General features: G+C 39.0%; 1 protein-coding gene across 6 annotated transcripts in view; it reads left to right on the forward strand.

Annotated features, from left to right (window-relative positions):
• The window catches only part of FAM172A (family with sequence similarity 172 member A), a 395,725-nt gene that overhangs the window by 292,596 nt on the left and 82,278 nt on the right, over positions 1–20,851 (forward strand). The window contains exon 11 of one of the 6 annotated variants that reach the window (XM_043464661.1): positions 12,473–12,706. The exons of 4 other annotated variants lie outside the window; for them this stretch is intronic. In XM_043464661.1, the coding sequence (XP_043320596.1) occupies positions 12,473–12,492 (20 nt within the window). In that variant the 3' untranslated portion in view covers positions 12,493–12,706. Of the gene's footprint in view, positions 1–11,360; positions 11,486–12,472; positions 12,707–20,851 lie in introns of those variants that run through there. One more of the 6 variants, XM_043464660.1, reaches the window with a different exon arrangement.

Genomic DNA, 20,851 nt, shown 5'->3' on the forward strand with positions numbered 1-20,851 from the left:
GGCTTTTGAAAAAAGTTGTTAATCAGTTCCTTTATGTTTATTGTGAAATCATAAGAAACACTGGGAAGAGTTTAATTGAAAAAACCATCAGGTACCAAAGACAGTGTCTTAAGTAAGTAGCTTAGTTGCCTAGTGCCTGATACTGGAGATAGAAATAAGTAAATGTACATACCAAACAACTGATTTAAGATAAATAATTCATCTGTGTTTTATTCTCATATGAAATAAAAATGAGTGATATATCCCTGTACAGAGTCATTCTGAGAAGTAAAAAACAAACAAGCAAGCAAAAACTTTTCTTAAGAATTATTGAAAACTATTTAGCAAGGCATAAAGAACAATGCAATGCTTAATAATGCCTTTTAAAATAAAACTTAAAGCCTATAGATCTTCAGTTATTAAGTCCAACTTTACTTCCATCTGTGAATATTGAAATGCTTTAATATATATATAGCAATCTTTATAAAACTTTCTAAAACGAGTTCTTAGTACCAATGTAGAATTTTTAAAAGATTAATAAAATTTTTTTCCCCAGGTCATGCAAACTCACCAGTGTCAGAAGCCATCAAACATTGCATAAGTCTTGGCACCCTTGGAAGTGTTAGTCACTCAGTCGTGTCCGACTCTTTGCAATCCCATGGACTGTAGCCTGCCAGGTTCCTCTGTCCATGGAATTCTCCAGGCAAGAATACTGGAATGGGTAGCCATTCCCTTATTCCCTTCTCCAGGGGATCTTCCCAACCTAGGGATCAAACCGTGGTCTCCTGCATTGCAAGCAGCTTCTTTACTGTCTGAGCCACCAGGGAAGCCCTTGACACCCTTGCTTTGTCCTTAAATACTGAGTGACACTTTTTAGCTGGTCATTTCAGCAGACAAATTTTGTTTTAAAGACAGGCCAAGAGTCTGTTAAGGTCCAGCACTGATAATCTGTTTCTTATGAATGTATGTCACTTCTGAAAACCCCTGAAGTATATATACTAAAACAGTTATTAGGTGAGTAATTTTGAGAGGTCTGCTTGGGTGGGCTCACGTTTGGGGCATTCCAGTGGGCAGTTGCCTCTTTAGACCCTTAGCACCAGCTGAGAACAGCTAGAAGGTAGAGAGCCTGAAAACTTAAGGTTTCTAAAAGTTAACCATGTTGGAATTTGATAAGATATTTAGAAAGTAGGGGATAAGTAATTATTTTGAGAACACTGAGATATTTTTATTGGAGTTCTTTATAACTCAACTTGAAGTGGAATATAGCTCATTCGAATCGTAATGCCAGATGACAGTTATTTTCCAGTCAGTTCTTAAAGTGGTTTACATGTTATAGTTCAAGCAATATGAAAATTCATTCTGGAAAAAGCATCTGTTGTCCAAGGCCTTCTGCTTTCTTAACCAAGAGAAATAGCTGTCTGTAGCTGTCGATTGTTTACTAGTGAATTGTATATTCAAGGCGTTATCTGCAACAAAACCATGATCTTAGGCTAGCTTTCCCTTGCTTCCCAGTACATTTCTGTGCCAGTTTTTACCATACCAAACTCTTGTGCCAATGCAAACTACTTTTAATTGTGCCTAGAAAAACATCAGGAGAATAAGTTATTCCTCCTCTCCCTCTGCCCCCTCCCTTCATTATTTTAAAGTATTAGAAAACTCAATATAAATTACTTTGGCTTACCCTTTCAGTTACCTATAGCACTGACGTGGATAATCCAGAAACTTCTTGCCCTTCAGTTCAATTCAGTTGCTCAGTCATGTCCAACTCTTGGTGACCCCATGGACTGCAGCACACCGGGCCTCCCTGTCCATCACCAACTCCCAGAGCTTGCTCAAACTCATAGCCATCAAGTTGGTGATGCCATCCAACCATCTCACCCTCTGTCATCCCCTTCTCCTCCCACCTTCAATCTTTCCCAGCATCAGGGTCTTTTCAAATGAATCAGTTCTTCGCATCAGGTCTTGCCCTTAAACATGTATTAACATTTTGAAAAAATGCCACTATTAAAATTTACTGAGTAGTTATTTTACAGATTCAAATGCATATGTGAAAATTCAAATGTGCACACATAAATATCAGTCTCACGTTTTATAGCAGTTGGAAAAAAGAGTGGAATATAAGCTACTCTTTCAGTTACTGTGTTAGTACAGACTCTTCAAATTGCATAAGTCCACTTCAACCTGCTTACCAAAAACCAAAAATAAACAGCAGTTTATTGATTAATGTAAGTGGAAAAGCCCAGGGTTCAATCTGCTTCTGGTACTATTAGATTCTAAGCCTCAAACTGTTACCAAGACTCTTCCTCTGTCTCCTTCTCTACTTTTCTTTGCCCATTGACCTCATTCTTTCTTGCCTACAGACAGAGAGGATAGATACAAGCAGGTGTAGCATCTTCTCTTCAGCATTACCCCTGAGAAAAAGCTCTAGCATCCAAATAATCTTAGTGAAAACTCAGACTGGCCCTGCTAGGGTACCGTGATGATCCCTAAATTCATCACTAGAACCAAAGAGATTGAATTAATAGGACCGAACCAACTGTGACTGGTCAGTCTGGGCCAGCATATCTATGAGGAGGTTGGGACCGGGGCAGGACGCTGTCATTGACAGCCCAGCAAAGGGCTATGTGAGTTGAAGAGTGCTTCCCCAAAGAACGGTTTAAGTATGTCCACTATAGCTGTTGGGTCAGTTTCTCTAGGCTCTTGGAAGATTTAACATATGTGCCACAATCAGATGCTTATGTTATCTGATGCACAGAGAGGAGAAATGTGGGATATCTAAATACAAGAAGATTCTGCATTTTGAACACTCGAACTGATCCATCAGCAGACTGTTTCAAGTTTGTGATCCTATAATAGTTTACCCTGGCTCATTTTGCTGTGTTTACTGATTCCTGCTTGCCACTGTGCGGGGGGCTTACTTGCAGTGTTACTCACTCACGTTGGTGCTTTTGGGTCCTAGGGTGGCATTTACTCACCTATATCCTAAGATAGCTTAATAGGGTCTATACCATAGATCAGTTTTAACGTTTGAACACAGACAGTCCACTAGTTCTCCTGTTAATCCTGCTTTATCCACTGGTACCGTCATATTAATCTTTCCAAGGGAGAGCAGCTGATATGTGCGGGTTACTTTTCCCAGTATTTAATATCTCTCTCGGTCATGCTATCATTTGGTATTTATCTTCTAACACATAACAACATTGGGTTGCCCAAAAAGTTCTTTCAGGTTTTTCTGTAAGCTGTTACAGAAAAATCCAAACTAACATTTCAGCCAAACTAATATATTGCTTTGTCATCTGTTTTATAGAAATTTGGGGGGATTACCAGAGTTCTATATTTCTGGAAAAAGTGTCCCTCAACTCTCACAGATAATGTATTATGCTTTATTTTTAAAAGTACAATGGAAAAAAAATAAAAATCTAGGACCTGTTTTGCTTTTCATCAATTATTTTTATATCTAATTGAAATAATACAAATTCTTGCAATCTGGTTGCTTTTCTTCTTTTCCCCAGTTCTGGCTTTCTATTTTTCATTCCCCTAATTATTTGATTATATGTGATCTCCTTATCATCTGCCTTAAATCCTTGGTGGAAAAGAAGTCTTAGTTAATCAACAAATTAGATGAACAAACTGAAATCATGAAAGCATCAGTTGTTCTTCCTCCTCTTCTGTCCTCAGAGAAGATAGAAAATATATGGTCAGTTCAGTTTAGTCACTCAGTCATGTCCGACTCTTTGCAACCCCATGGACTGCACAACGCCAGGCCTCCCTGTCCATCACCAACTCCCGGAGTTTACCCAAACTCATGTCCACTGGGTCATGAGATGGCCGTCCAACCATCTCATCCTCTGCTATCCCCTTCTCCTCCTGCCTTCAATCTTTTCCAGCATCAAAGTCTTTTCAAATGAGTCAGTTCTTTGCATCAGATGGCCAAAGTATTGGAGTTTCAGCTTCAACATCAGTCCTTCCAATGAATATTCAGGACTGATTTCCTTTAGGATGGACTGGTTGGATCTCCTTGCAGTCCAAGGGACTCTCAAGAGTCTTCTCCAACACCACAGTTCAAAAGCATCAATTCTTCGGTGCTCAGCTTTCTTTATAGTCCAACTCTTACATCCATACATGACTACTGGAAAAACTAATAGCTTTGACTAGACAGACCTTTGTTGGCAAAGTAATGTCTTTGCTTTTTAATATGGTCAGTGTCCCCTCAATGCTTTATATACAGTAAAAGTATTTAAAGCATTGCTGTCTCTCACATACACACACACAAAAAGTTTATTCACTAGATATATTGTAGACCAGCCGGTTTATTATAAAATATTGTATTTCATTGTGATTACAAGGTGCAGTTTTAGCTACCTAAGGTTTAAATATATCTTGCAGTCCATGTGATAAGGTAGGATCGTGTCATAGTCTAATTGGCAGTGTTTTTCCTAAGTGAAGTAATGATGAATCTTAAAATCAATGGCATTTTAGGTTTGATGACACATAATACTCTAACTATCTATCTTCATTTTCTCAGAGAGTTCCATCAAAGTCAAAATTCTATGGCCAGCATCTTTTAAGAACACTGGGTTTGGTTTAAAGATTCCCTTTTGTAAAACTAAGTTTCTTTTTACAAAGTTAACAGACACTCCCTAATGTGTCTGTTGTATAAAGTCAAAATTTTGTTATTGTGTTTTTAACTCAGAGCTTAGGTTAACAACACTTTTTGATCATTGTTCTCAGAATTTTTTTTTAATGCACAAAATACACTGGTGTCCTTTAGATATTATTTATTTTTTATGTTTAGAGGTCATTTTGTTTCATTCAAAGCAAAAACAACATGATATTGAGAACCTACAACTGTTATATGTGAAACTATTTACATTAATCTCAATAACTCAGATATGACTCTTGCTTTAAATCTCTTTGGTATGTTTCTGTTCTGATTTACTGCCTGGTTTAAAGATTAATGTTACAGGGTAATTTACTGCAGCTTCACAGATGGTATTTGAATCTTTTGTAAATGGGCTTTGGAATCTATGCACAATTCTGTATAATGTTGGGTTAACATCAATGTAAATGTTGAACTTAAAATGGTTCTAAAAGATCATGATAGAAACTTCATTATCCCTTTCTAAAAACCATAAATTTTGAGGGGATTTCATGGGCTAAGTATTTTTACTTCACCAGCGTGGTTAAGGTATAACTAGCTCCTTATATTTGAAATCACCAGCCCCTATATGTTGAAAATAAACATAAAAAATAAATTACCTCATTTTAACCTATTCGAAAGTTCTAGTCACAGGAGAAGTTACTGTTCTTGCTTTTACAGCTTCCTACATGAAATGCTTTACAGAATCCACAAACACACATTGCTTTTAGTGTCTTTTCCTTTGATGTCTATAAAAGACCCATTCAGAACGGGAGGTAAGTGCTCCTAATGGGCACAGCAGAATTTGGCTAACGTTGTTTGAAGCTATTAGAGATAACCTTTCTCTGCATGTCTTTTGAGGGGAAAAACTGGTACCAGCAATACCAGTTAAGCTGTAATTAGTGTAACTAACAACTAATAAGAAAGAGCAGACTGGAGGTCATTCTTAAGAATTTAAAGGTATTAACAGGTTAGGGTTGTAGGGCATCCTATCCCCGGCTTACTCCGTTGGCCCGGCCGCTGAGATTTGTTGAAGTCACCCGTGCCCTCTAACCCCGAGGTGTTACACTCTCATCATTTATTGGTCACATGCCAAGCTCCTCTTTACTGTCTAGTGAGGTGACTTTGGGAATGGCAAATTCATTTTAAAGTTCTTGTTACAAATGCCTGCAGATTTTCAACCTTTTAATGTAGATAAAGGATTACAGATTAGTTTGCTTCAGTGTTCTTGTCCTACAAAGCCTTAGACTACACTGAAATTGTCATGTTGCTGCATTACAGAATATGATTTGTTGAGGCCATTTAACATGTATTATAAGAGGAATGCTTAAAATCCAACTATTAAATCAGATGTTGTGTAACTGATTCTAATACATACTGAATATTCCACTTTTTATGAGCCACTTCTTCAAATTTAATTGCCCACCAGTGGCTTTTGTTTATGTTTACAGTCAGTTCTGATGCACTTAAAGAGTAGGAACTTTAACAGAGGAATAACCTTTTGTTTTCATGGTGTGTAGTTAGCCCCTTTCTTCTAGTATCTGGCTTTGGCTTCCACCTCATCTCATCACATGATACCGACACAAAAACAAAAGAAATACCGTAGAACTGTAATTGCTCTTTTCCTTTGCCTCTTAAAGTCTTGCCTATGAGGTTGTTTCTGTACCTGGAAAGTTTTATTTTTCTCTTTTAAAGCAATACGCAACATGACAGCACTATTAAGAAAGAGTTGAAAGGAGACTTTCCCTTTCAACTGTTTTATGTTACTACCTTAGTCTCAGACTGTCATTACTATCATAGGTATTATGGATTTTTTTTTACTATAGATTATTTATTACCGATGAAGTAAGCTGGGTCAGGCCCCAAAAGCAAAACAGAACTTTTCATGTGAACTTAAAGGGGAAAAAAAAAGATATTTAAAATTCAAGTTATCCTGGGTCACTGGACACATGGACATCTAAATACTTAAAGAGTACAGACTTAAACATCATAGTTCTCGTTCAAGTACCACTAGAAATAATTGGGATATATTCTTCCTTTGAGTCCTCCATCTCAGTGTTTTATATGCGTATTACTGGTAGTTTGTGGATGGACTGGGTTTTGTTTTGTTTTTTTTAGTAGTTGTTTATTCTTACATGTATTAGAAAAAGATATGAATAACACATGAAGCCTTTTTAATGGATATTATTGCTTTGGACTAGGCAAGTAGAAAAAGTGAGTTGATGTAAACAAAATACTAGGCATTTTAGTAGTGCTGTTAGTTCATGAATGTGGCAAAATGCTAAGAGTGTTACAAAAATAACTGGAATTAGGGCAACAATGCTCTGTCTAAAGATGAAATTCCAAGAATGCTTTCTTCTAGCCAAGAATTCACAAGATAATCTAATCCCTTCATTTCTATCTATTGGTCTTCATTTAATTTATGTGTGTGCATGAGTGTACTTGGCAGTTTCATGTTTTGTTTCCAAAACAAGCCAGCTTCTCTAGGTTTTAGTCTTGGGTTAGATGGTGTCTAAGATTCCTTCCAGGCAGGGTTATCAGTCCTCAGCTGATAATTTCCTCAAGGTTGGGAACCAAATATGTATAAAGTAAAAAGTCACTCAGTTGTGTCTGACTCTTTGCAACCCCACGGGCTATACAAGTCCATGGAATTCTCCAGGCCAGAATACTGGAGTGGGTAGCCTTTCCCTTCTCCAGGGGATCTTCCTGACCCAGGAATCAAGCCAGGGTCTCCTGCATCGCAAGCAGATTCTTTACCATCTGAGCTATCAGGGAAGCCTGATGTATAATTTGATCTAAGTACTCATTAGCATAGTGATAGCCACATGTCATCATTAATACATGGCATCCCCATTGATTGATTCACATATTCTAACAACAGATATAAGAATGTTTTTGCATATCCATGCGCTTGCCCCATACTAACCAATAACCTTCATTGTCACATCAATAATTTAAAACTTTTTAAAAATGGAGAGCAACCTGGTGCTATTAGAGTTCACACAGACACCAGTCTTTTCTCATGCTAGGATTTCCTGAGAAGTGACACCAAGGACAGTATTGGAAAGTCTTATTTTTTTCCCTCTTCCATACTATCTTACGATTAACTATGAGAGTAAGACATCAAAGCTGGACTGACTTCAAAGCCTGTAACACTTATGGTTTCCAGCTATTACTGTAACCAGCCGCTTCGGCCTAAGAGCAATTCATCTTACAGAGCTGCCGCACTAGGATCCACCCCTCTGCTTCCTGCCTTCCCCTTTTCCAAACCTATCGAATTAAAAACCACCCCTGAAATGAATCTCGAAGTTAAACTAGTCCAAAGAGTTAGCATATTTGCTTAATTTCAGGATTTTATGACTAAAAAATAGACCATATTTATTTATTTGTTGACTTTTCCCAAAACATACCACAGGGCCTTAGAGCTATGTTCACATTAAACATGTAATGTTCTTCACTATGTTTATTTTAAAATGTAATATACATTTGTAGGTAAGACAGTATATATACCTGCCACTTTAGTTAGGTTCACAAAATAAAGTATTGAAAGGTAAGTCTGGTACTTGGCCCAGAAATCAATGAAGTTAAAAGGAATGAATTCTAAAACATGGATTGTCCATCATAAATGCTGGGAGTGTAGTTCTTGGAAGCACATGCTTTCTCTACTAAAAAAAGTTTTTTTTAATAATAAAGCTTCATGGATATATTGTTTTCCAGCAATATAAAAGTTAATATGTTAAAATTTGAGCTTCTCCTATATGCGTAACTAAATAGGTACTAAAATATCATTGAGGCTAGTTTCTTGAGAAATGTAGAATTAGCATCAGCTGAAGATTTTCATTTTTTATTTAAAAGGCCCAGATAAAAATTTTAATTATTTTCCTGGAATCATTTGGTAAAGTTGCTGGTATGTGTTCAGTTCCATGGGGCAGGTGGCAGGGAGAGCCGCTCTTGAAATCTGGTAGAATAGCATCCATATCTTAAAGTTATGGCCCCAAAGGACTCACAGAAGACTTTTTACTAGATTTGATTGTGCATTATGGAAATTAAATAGGCTCAATATAATGATTGTCACTTTTGTGAAATGGAATGGACTGCATTGTAAACTAACGAGCTTTCCATCTTTCAAAGCATTCAAGTAAAGACTCAGTGAACACTTTTCAATAATCCGATAGAAGGAATTCTTACATTTGGGAGGGATTAGACTAAAATTGTAATACCCATTTCAATTCTAGAGTTCTTTGTTTCTAAAATTGAAGAATATGAAGAAATAGAGCTGAAGATTAAGTCATGGTGGTAGCATGTGGCTGTTGTCCAGTAATTAGATGGATTTTATAAAGAAAGACTCATAAATGGACGTCTTGAAGGGATTTGAAAAAGAAAGGGCAAGGTGCTTTAAGTAGATATGGGTGAACATCAAAATGAAGCATGTCTCTTCTAGTGTTGAAAGTCGGAAGAGAGGAACCTACTCTAAAATCCTCAGAAAAGAGGGCAAAAAGGAAAATGAGAAAGGGAGCTTTTTTTAAACACTAGGAACCCAAATGGATATTCAGAGTGCTGGAAATAGAAGCCAAGGTATTTTTATATCTGCATTACTTAAAGTCCTTTAAGCAAAACAGGCAGGACACTGAAAAGTTAAAATTTTCACTTCCTGAAGAGCAGAATAATTGCAGAGGACTAGGAAAGCACAATGTGAGTATGGAATGATGAGAATCACCAACCAGTGTGTTCCTTTGGTCCAGTTACTGAATTTCTCAGGACCTCTCATTGTTTTAAACAGCGGGTAGGTAGGTGATTTCCATGATCTTATCCAGCTCTGAAATTCTCTCCTAGTGCTTTAATTAAGAGTGAATTAAGTATGCTCTCCATAGCCTAAGAATTCAGACAGACCAAATGTTTCAGTTTGTAACACCTGGTTTATTCTGACCTATAGATAATAGATGGAAAGTAGAAAACTCAGGATAATTTTGTAAAGATTCTGGTATTTGGGAGTGTATACTAGTTACGAAGCTATCTCCTGTGTGGACAGATAAGAATTGAAATGAAGAAATGAGGTAGTGCTAGGAAAAAGTGAAGTTGGACCACTCCATTTGAGTTTAAAGAAGTTATCAACTGTCTGAAGAAGACATACCAGAGAGAGACCTGGCCATGTTGCCTTAGGAACAGAGAAATAGGCATTTATATCAGAAATGAATCCATAGATTTGGTTTACTGGCAATAAAGTGATAGAGAAATCTCATTAATAATTGTTTTCCAGTAAAGAGGAAAGAGGTACTACCAAAGAACATTTAGAGAGGTGAGAAAAAGCTAGAAAATATTAAATCTACAAAGATGAAAAATGTGGAAAAATAATTTGAATTGCCATGTGAACCTATTAATGAAACCAACAACATATCAAGGCAGTTTTTCTCAGTAATAAGCCATTCTCCAGAAATAAAATAGATAGATCTTTTTTGTTGTTCTTAAAATAATTAACTGTTTTTCCAAAAGTGTTAATTCTCTCCTTTCCTGGGAGTAGGTTATATACTAGGGCTTCCCTGATAGCTCAGTTGGTAAAGAATCCACCTGCAATGCAGGAGACACTGGTTCGATTCCTGGGTCGGGAAGATCTGCTGGAGAAGGGACAGGCTACCCACTCCAATATTCTTAGGCTTCCCTTGTGGCTCAGCTGGTAAAGAATCCACCCGCAATGCGAGGGACCTTGGTTTCATTCCTGGGTTGGGAAGATCCCCCGGAGAAGGGAAAGGCTACCCTCTCCAGTATTCTGGCCTGGAGAATTCCATGGGCTTGTATAGTCCATGGGGTCGCAAAGAGTTGGACACGACGGAGCAACTTTCATACACAGGTTATATACTAGGGCCAAACAACTACCTGGGTTTACATGTGTGGCTTTTTCAATAATAAATTTCTTTAAATGGGGGTACAGTTGCTTTACAATGTTCTGTTAGTTTCTGCTGTACATACGAAGTGAATCCGCTGTGTATATAGCTCCCCTCCCTCTTGGACCTCTTCCCCTCCTCCTCGCAGCCTGTCCATCTAGGTGACCACAGAGCGCGGAGCTGACCTTCCTGCACCATACAGTGGGTCCCCACTAGCTGTCTGTCTTACACATGGTGGTCTGTACAGGTCAACCCCACCCCCCTGCCACGTGTGCCCACACATCAAGAAGTCTACTTCATACGCAATCAACTTAGGATTTGTGTTCCTTGTTACATTTTTCCCAAGCTCTGGAACTCCAGGTTTTCTCAATAACCGTACAAAAACCTCTTATCAGTATTCTGGGCCATATTGAATCCTCAGTTTTGAAATAAGAATATGAATTTTACTGAAATGATTGTTTATAGCAACATCAATATTATTCAACACTTAAAATCATTACCTTGTTATTTTCTGATTGGGAGACTCACACCCACCTTCTTTTAATGGTGTTGTACTAACATAAGAATGAAATGTGTCCTACAAAGAACACATGAAAACAAAGTTAGAAATGAGTGTAATCCTCTGAGTGTGGTGTGTGCAGCAGTTTATACTTTCAGTTCTGATCACGGACATGCGCTTCCAGCTAAGGGCCGTTAATCCGTTTACTGCTGCCCATTGGAATGAAGTGAAATTACCAAAAAGACTTTTCCATACGTTTCAGTGAATACCTCTATAACTGTGGATTGTGTGACTTCCTTTATTTTCCTATGTATTTGGCCTCTTTGGAGATTCCTAAAGCCAGTTCTCTTTTTACTCAAATTAGAAAACAGCAACAACAGTGAAGCTGCTGGGCCACAGTTCTGATTCCTTTGGCTGAAGTCCAGCTCACTGGCCGTTTTGCCACATCACTTGACTTCCCTGGTGGCTCAGAGGCTAAAGTGTCTGCCTGCAATGTGGGAGACCTGGGTTCGATCCCTGGGTCGGGAAGATCCTTTGGAGAAGGAAGTGGCAACCCACTCCAGTGTTCTTGCCTGGAGAGTCCCATGGATGGAGAAGCCTGGTAGACTGTAGTCCATGGGGTTGCAAAGAGTCGGACACGCTGAGCAACTTCACTTTCACTTTCACTTTGACTTGAGAAGGCAGAAGTGGCAGCTCTCTGTGCTCCCACCTCATTCTTAATATTTCATCCTAACCTGCTTCCACATAGAGTGTACTTCTGCAGCAGTAAAATAAGATGTAAAAACTTAGAATCAGTTAACCAATGCAGTAGCTTAAGACCCACGGGACTCTTTGTCCATAGTATTACAGTTTAAAGCTTTGCCAAATAGATACCATCTCCATTCTGTATTTCACGTGTGAAAAGAAACCATCAAAAAAAAAAAGTCTCCAGGGATTTCCCTGCTGGTCCACTGGTTAAAAGTCTGCCTTGGAATGGAGGGGACATAAGTTTGATCCCTGGTTGGGGAACTAAGATCCCACTTGTCGCCGCCTGCACCCCGCAACTACTGAGCCTGAAATGTAATAGCCAACCTGACCCAGCCAAATAAATAAATAAATATTTTCTTTAACAAAGTCTCCAAAAGCTAAATTAAACATGTATATCAAAGTATTACCATAGGTAGACAGCATGTATTTATTTTAGCCTTCATCAAGAAAAATAAAATATGCCTTCTGAATGGCTGATTGTACTATGCATGTTGAATCAAAATGTCAGAATCTTCTAAATAAATTGTTATTATGGAATAAGGCAGAACTTCAGTGAATTTATATAATTCACTCCATTGTAGATTTTTTTTCATTGAAGAATACATTTCACTGCCATAAATTGCACTGAGTATGAACAGCAGAGTCATTTGAGGTTCATTGAAAATATAGGAGAACATCATGTTTCCTGTCCTTTTGTTAAACTTGGCATATTGATTTTTTTTTGCACAGCTTGCAGCACAGAAATGTGATATACAGCTACAGCAAGACAAGCTAACCACATGTGAATTTGTTAAGTACTGCTGGATTAGCAGAAATTGTCTGACTGTGCAAATAGCAAGATTTGACTTCGCCAGGAACTCTTTATGACTTAATCAATTAAAATAACAAGTTCTGATTTTATTGCCCAGAATAAATCATTAGCAGAAACTCACATTCTCCCAATCACTCATATGTCTGATGTTTCTGTGTTTCAAGCTCGTTAATAAATATGTAGAATTTGAACCGAAAGTTGAAAGTCAAATATAGTTTTAGTAATGATTCATGCATTTTTTTAAGAACAGGAGTCTAGATTTTATTTAAATTTCTCGTTGCTTTTCTTTCTAAATATCTAGTGTTCATGCTTTTGTTCCCTTTAGGCTCAAAGGTAGCAAGATTTGGATTTGACTAATGCTTCTTCCTGCATTTAAATGTAGAACCTTGTGGAAAGGGAGTCTCTTGAGGTAGTGCCGGCGTGCTCTTCTGCTCACCTTATTAAACCTCCTCCTTAAATGCGTCCATTATATAGTTCACCTTGCCTGACTTCAAAGAGTAGAGATGGAGAGAGGATGAGCTGAAACTCAGTAGAGTGGGTTACCCATGGCTTCTTAGAAATGCTAATGCATCATCTATCAGGTTTGAAAAGTTCTCTCAGTTCTCTTGGAAGCAGATAAACCATTATGCTTTTTTTTTTTTTTGGCAGAACAAAACTGACAGTCTTTCCAAGCCTCGGAAATGTCCGTATTAATAATATCATGTATTAATACATGTGACCACGTTGTCACCTGCCTTTTAAGAATATACTTTAAGACATCTCACTCTCTCTAAACGTAGACTTCTTTTTAACAAGATTTTTTTCCCAAAATTTTTTTTCAAAAATGCCTCTACCTGCTCTCATTACTTTTGAACAGGTGGACATCTTATGAGATTGCATGTCAAATTTATTAGAAGCAAGTCTTTTAAAATTATCTGGTAAAAGCACAAAGCATGAGTTGTTCCCCTAGTAAAAAACGGGGGGTGGGGAAAGGGGTCAGAGCAAAGAAGAAAGTGCCACTGCTTTGTGTTAGGTGACTCTGTGCCCTGCTGTCTAATTTGATTACACAGAGCCCCTGAAGCCTCAGGCAAAGCTGATTTTAGCTATAATCAGCTTCTTAACCTTTTGAGAACTAACGTAAACACCACCTAGCAGTGGTTAATGATGTTGCTCTGCTACCCAGTACAAAGTGCAAAGGTAAACGTGTAGAACTATAGTAACACATGTTGTGACAGAATTTAACAAGATGACTTAAGGGGATTGCAGCAGAAGGCACTTCTCTATTTGTGATAAATTTTAAACTGATAAAGAGGTTTAAGGGTGCTTTTCAAAATTTTTATAGCTGTAGTTTTTCAAGTTTTGCTCATAAGTGCTAAACGTTCATGAACTGCTTTTCTTCATTTTCCCGTGCTCACATTTGTACTTTTCACTGAAATCCTCTTTCGCTTATAGACACACATTTTAGAAATATAAGTATATTCATACACTTTCATTCTTTCATTTTCAGAGTAAACCAAGGTGATTTCCATATCCATATAAGAAGAGTAAAACCCTCTTGGTTCACTTTCACAGGTAGTAAAAATTCATTAAGGGAAGAATGGAATTTCTTTATAGTTAGATAGAACATTGTGGTTATATATATATGGGCAAGAACCTCACTTTTTTATTTAAAACAGGAGCTCCTGATATAAGAACCTGATGTATCATATAGGAAGTTAATATGTAAGATGACTTTTCTGTCTGTAGTTGGTGTAACTCTCTTGTAATGATGTGACTAATGGGGTGGAGAACCATAAAGGTGAACTCATGTACTTATCAAGGCTATCCCCTCAAAGTCATGTTTGCTGGGAAAATTTGTTAGGAAGATTCTCCTGAGTAAGGACTGCAAATGACCAAGAGAATATATGATACCATAAGCCATACCCCATATAGGTAAGCTTCTATACCAGCAATTTTACCTGAAGTTTCCTGTTCCTAAAAAATTCTGAAGAGCAAAATCTTAATGCACCCCAGTGGCACGTAACCAGTCACTCTGTATGGCATTAACTTAAACAGAGAAGGAGGGGAAGATTCAGACTAAAGAGTAACTATAATTTTTTAGTCTAAGGTCAACCCCTCATAAATAACATGAATAACATCTGCAAGCATATTATTATGCAATGCAGTACATGTTGTGGTAAAAATGAGCTTAAAAACTGCATGTAAAATGGTAGATTTCAAGATATGGACACCGAAGGCCTTTCATGGCTTCCCAGGCATCAGGGAACGTTCACTGGGCAACACGGCCAGCTCCTCTGGCCAAACTTGGCCGCATGGTGACGGAAGGTGACCTCATTAATAAACAATGTACATTACCTGACATAAGTGCCACCTAAAAGCAAAAGTGCAGGTGCATTTTATAGCTATATACACAAGACTATGGGATAAATGAAGCCAGGTCATAGATAACTGGACATTTTTGGCCCCTTGCAGAAATGTTTTAACCAGATTGTATCCTGTTTTACAGTCAGCTTGTTAAAAGAAACAATTGCGTAAAACTCCCCATTATAGCTGATACAGATATCTTTTAGGTGAAGTGCTTTTTATTGCGTGGCGTGTGTTATAAGAGTATAATACTTGTTCAGTACCCTGGTGTGGATTAAGGGGTCCCGGTCCCCTTGGCTGCCCTAAGGATTGAAGGGTCACTGTCTCTGCACCCCTGCAACCCATTCAGGGCCCACAATGGGCCGGGAGGAGACTGACTTAGAGGCGGTAACCCATTGCATCTTACGAGGCTCTCTCTTAGGAGAACCCGTAGTAGAAGTTCTTCCTAGAATTCAGTTCTTCCCTGGTTATTTATTTTTATCAGATGAACAATGAAAATCTTACAGTATGCTGTCCTCATGGTCTCCAGACTTTGTTCCACAAGAGTGTTACATGAGCAGTCAAGGTCTCTGTCCTACTACAATCCAGTGAGAATGTCTAAGGTGGGATCCAGGTCACCTGTAATCCCCGGGGGTTTCCCGTGTTTGGGAACCCCTGACGTACCCCATGTAGTGCCCTCCAAGCTTTAGCTGTTTTGAAAGCTTAGAGCTAATTTGTGTCTCATTATTTTATCGTCCATTTTTTTGCCTTTCCTTGACTTCCTCAAATGTTTTTGTGTTTTCTTATAATTTTAGATTGTGTTTATTTTCAATAGCGTTATTTAAGTAGAATTTATGTACTATTAAATCCATTTTAAAAGTATAATTCAATAGTTTTTTTAAAGCAAATTTATAGTTGCACAATCATCCCCACAATCCCATTTTAGGATATTTGCATCACCCCAGGAAACTTCTTTGTGCTTATTTGTAGTCTGTCTTGCTCCCACCCATAGTCCCAGACAACCAGTGATCTGCTAGTTCCATCGATTTGCCTTTTCTGCAAATATCATATAAGTAGAATTATACAATATGTGGTCTCTTATGTCTGTCTTACTTTACTTACAGTGTTTATGAAGTTCAGCCATGGGGTAGTACATATCACTAACTTATTCCTTTTTATTGCTAACTAGTATTCCATTGTATGGATATGCTATTTCATCCATCTGTTTGCCGGTTGATGGACATTTTAATTATTTTCAACTTGGAGCTATTATGTGTGATCCTGCTATGAACATTCACGTATGAATCAGTCCAGACACGTGTTTTCATTTATCTTGAGTGTAAACTTAGGAGTGAGAGTTGTGGGTCATTTGGTAAGTCTATACTTAGCCTTTTTTTAATTTATCTTTTTTATTGAGGTATAGTTTATTTACAATGATGTGTTAATTTCTGCTCTACAGCAAATTGACTCAATTATATACATATATACATTATTTTTAATATTCTTTTCCATTATGGCTTATCACAAGATATTGAATATATCAATAGTTTCCTATGCTGTATGGTAGGACCTTGTTATTTATCCATTCTGTATGTAATAGTTTATATTTAGCTTTTTAAGGAACTGGAAACTGTTTTTCAAAGTAGCTACACTATTTTATATTCAAAGCAGCAAAGTATGAGAGTTTTAAGTTTCTTCACATCCTCACAAACACTTCGTATAGTCAGTCTTTTTGATTATAGCCATCCTGGCAGATGTGTGGGCTTCCTAGGTGGCTCTGTGGTCAAGTATCCACCTGCCAAGTAGGAGATGCAGGTCAATCCCTGGGTGGGAAAGATCCCCAGAGAAGGAAATTGCAACCCACTCCAGTATTCTTGCCTGGGAAGTCCCATGGACAGAGGAGCCTGGTGGGCTATAGACCATGGGGGTCATAAAGAGTTAGACATGACTTAGCTACTAAATAACAACAACAATAAAATAGATATGTGGTATTATCTCAGTGTAGTTTTAATTTGTTACTCAGTTCAATTCAGTCGCTCAGTCATGTCCAACTCTTTACGACCCCATGAACCGCAGTACACCAGGCCTCCCTGTCCATCACCAACTCCTGGAGTCCACCCAAACCCGTGTCCATTGATTCGGTGACACCATCCAACCATCTCATCCTCTGTCGTCCACTTCTCCTGCCCTCAATCTTTCCCAGCATCAGGGTCTTTTCCAATGAGTCAGCTCTTCTCATCAGGTGGCCAAAGTACTGGAGTTTCAGCTTCAGCATCAGTCCTTCCAATGAACACCCAGGACTGATCTCCTATAGGATGGACTGGTTGGATTTCCTTGCAGTCCAAGGGACTCTCAAGAGTCTCCTCCAACACCACAGTTCAAAAGCATCAATTTTTCGGCGTTCAGCTTTCTTCACAGTCCAACTCTCAGATCCATACATGACCACTGGAAAAACCATAGCCTTGACCACACAGACTTTTATTGGCAAAGTAATGTCTCTGCTTTTTAATATGCTATCTAGGTTGGTCATAACTTTCCTTCCAAGGAGTAAGCGTCTTTTAATTTCATGGCTGCAGTCACCATCTGCAGTGATTTTGGAGCCCAAAAAAATAAAGTCTGACACTGTTTCCACTGTCTCCCCATCTATTTCCCATGAGGTGATGGGACTAGATGCCATGATCTTAGTTTTCTGAATGTTGAGCTTTAAGCCAACTTTTTCACTCTCCTCTTTCACTTTCATCCAGAGGCTTTTCAGTTCCTCTTCACTTTCTGCCATAAGCGTGGTGTCATCTGCATATCTGAGGTTATTGATATTTCTCCTGGCAATCTTGATTCCACCAATCTTGTGCTTCATCCAGCCCAGCGTTTCTCATGATGTACTCTGCATATAAGTTAAATAAGCAGGGTGACAATATACAGCCTTGGCGTACTCCTTTTCCTATTTGGAACCAGTCTGTTGTTCCATGTCCAGTTCTAACTGTTGCTACTTGACCTGCATACATGTTTCTCAAGAGGCAGATCAGTTGGTCTGGTATTCCCATCTCTTTCAGAATTTTCCACAGTTTATTGTGATCCACACAGTTGAAGGCTTTGGCGTAGTCAATAAAGCAGAAATAGATGTTTTTCTGGAACTCTCTTGCTTTTTCAGTGATCCAGCAGATATTGGCAATTTAATCTCTGGTTCCTCTGCCTTTTCTAAATCCATCTTGAACATCTGGAAGTTCGCAGTTCACGTATTGCTGAAGCCTGGCTTGGAGAATTTTGAGCATTACTTTACTAGCGTGTGAGATGAGTGCAATTGTGCGGTAGTTTGAGCATTCTTTGGGATTGCCTTTCTTAGTGATTGGAATGAAAACTGACCTTTTCCAGTCCTGTGGCCACTGCTGAGTTTTCCAAATTTGCTGGCATATTGAGTGCAGCACTTTCACAGCATCATCTTTCAGGATTCGAAATAGCTCAACTGGAATTCCATCACCTCCACTAGCTTTGTTCATAGTGATGCTTTCTAAGGCCCACTTGACTTCACACTCCAGGATGTCTGGCTCTAGGTGAGTGAGCACACCATCGTGATTATCTGGGTCATGAAGATCTTTTTTGTACAGTTCTTCTGTGTATTCTTGCCACCTCTTCTTAATATCTTCTGCTTATGTTAGGTCCATACCATTTCTGTCCTTTATCGAACCCATTTTTGCATGAAATGTTCCCTTGGTATCTCTAATTTTCTTGAAGAGATCTCTAGTCTTTCCCATTCTGTTGTTTTCCTCTATTTCTTTGCATTGATCACTGAAGAAGGCTTTCTTATCTCTCCTGGCTATTCTTTGGAACTCTGCATTCAAATGGGAATATCTTTCCTTTTCTCCTTTGCTTTTTGCTTGTCTTTGTTTCACAGCTATTTGTAAGGCCTCCTCAGACAACCATTTTACCTTTTTGCATTTCTTTTCCGTGGGGATGGTCTTGATCCCTGTCTCCTGTACAGTGTCACGAACCTCCGTCCATAGTTCATCTGGCTCTCTGTCTGTCAGATCTAGTCCCTTAAATCTATTTTTCACTTCCACTGTATAGTCATAAGGGATTTGATTTAGGTCATACCTGAATAGTCTAGTGGTTATCCCTACTTTCTTCAGTTTAAGTCTGAATTTGGCAATAAAGAGTTCATGATCTGAGCCACAGTCAGCTCCCGGTCTTGTTTTTGCTGACTGTATAGAGCTTCTCCATCTTTGACTGCAAAGAATATACTCAGTCTGATTTCAGTGTTGACCATCTGGTGATGTCCTTGTGTAGAGTCTTCTCTTGTGTTGTTGGAAGAGGGTGTTTGCTATGACCAGTGTGTTCTCTTGGCAAAACTCTATTAGCCTTTGCCCTGCTTCATTCCGTACTCCCAAGGCCAAATTTGCCTGTTACTCCAGGTGTTTCTTGACTTCCTACTTTTGCATTCCAGTCCCCTATAATGAAAAGGACATCTTTTTTGGGTGTTAGTTCTAAAAGGTCTTGTAGGTCTTCACAGAACCATTCAACTTTAGCTTCTTCAGCGTTACTGGTTGGGGCATAGGCTTGGATTACCATGATATTGAATGGTTTGCCTTGGAAATGAACAGAGATCATTCTTTTGTTTTTGAGACAGCATCCAAGTACTGCGTTTCGGACTCTTTTGTTGACTATGACGGCTACTCCATTTCTTCTAAGGGATTCCTGCCCACAGTAGTAGATATAATGGTCATCTGAGTTAAATTCACCCATTCCAGTTCATTTTGGTTCGCTGATTCCTAGAATGTCAACATTCACTCTTGCCATCTTCTGTTTGACCACTTCCAATTTGCCTTGATTCATGGACCTAACATTCCAGGTTCCTATGCAATATTGCTCTTTACAGCACCAGACCTTGCTTCTATCACCAGTCCCATCCACAAGTGGATGTTGTTTTTGCTTTGGCTCCATCCCTTCATTCTTTCAGGAGTTATTTCTCCATTGATCTCGAGTAGCATATTGGGCACCTACCGACCTGGGGAGTTCCTCTTTCAGTATCCTGTCATTTTGTCTTTTCATACTGTTCATGTGGTTCTCAAGGAAAGAATACTGAAGTGGTTTGCCATTTCCTTCTCCAGTGGACCACATTCTGTCAGACCTCTCCACCATGATCCATCCATCTTGGGTGGCCCCACACGGCATGGCTTAGTCCCATTGAGTTAGACAAGGCTGTGGTCCTGTGATCAGATTGGCTAGTTTTCTGTGATTATGGTTTTAGTGTGTCTGCCCTCTGATGCCCTCTCGTAACACCTACCGTCTTACTTGGGTTTCTCTTACCTTGGACGTGGGGCATCTCTTCACGGCTGCTCCAGCCAAGCACAGCCGCTGCTCCTTACCTTGGAGGAGGGGTATCCCCTCACGGCGCCCCTCCTGACCTTGGACGTGGAGTAGCTCCTCTCGGCCCTCCTGGGCCTGTGCAGCAGCCACTCTTTTTTGATGTTAAATGTGTTTTCTTATGTTTATTAGCCGTATGTTTTGTTTTCTTTGGTGAAGTGCCTCTTTTTCTTTTCAGTTCATTTGCTCAGTTGTGTCGGACTCTTTGTGACCCCATGGACTGCTACACGCCAGGCCTCCCTGTCCATCACCAACTCCCGGAGTTTACCCAAACTCATGTCCATTGAGTCGGTGATGCCATCTAACATCTCATCCTCTGTCGTCCCCTTCTCTTCCCGCCTTCGGTCTTTCCCAGCATCAGGGTCTTTTCCAGGGAGTCAGTTCTTCACATCTGGTGGCCAAAGTATTTTAGTTTCAGCTTCAGCATCAGTCCTTCCAATGAATATTCAGGACTGATTTCCTTTAGGATTGACTGGTTGGATCTCCTTGCAGTCCAAGGGACTCTCAAGAGTCTTTTCAACACCACACTTCAAAATCATCAATTCTTCAGCGCTCAGCTTTCTTTATAGTCCAACTCTCACATCCATACGTGACTACTAGAAGAACCCTAGCTTTGA

The sequence above is a fragment of the Cervus canadensis genome, chromosome 4 (genome assembly GCF_019320065.1).
Source record: "Cervus canadensis isolate Bull #8, Minnesota chromosome 4, ASM1932006v1, whole genome shotgun sequence".
Lineage (NCBI taxonomy): Eukaryota > Metazoa > Chordata > Mammalia > Artiodactyla > Cervidae > Cervus > Cervus canadensis.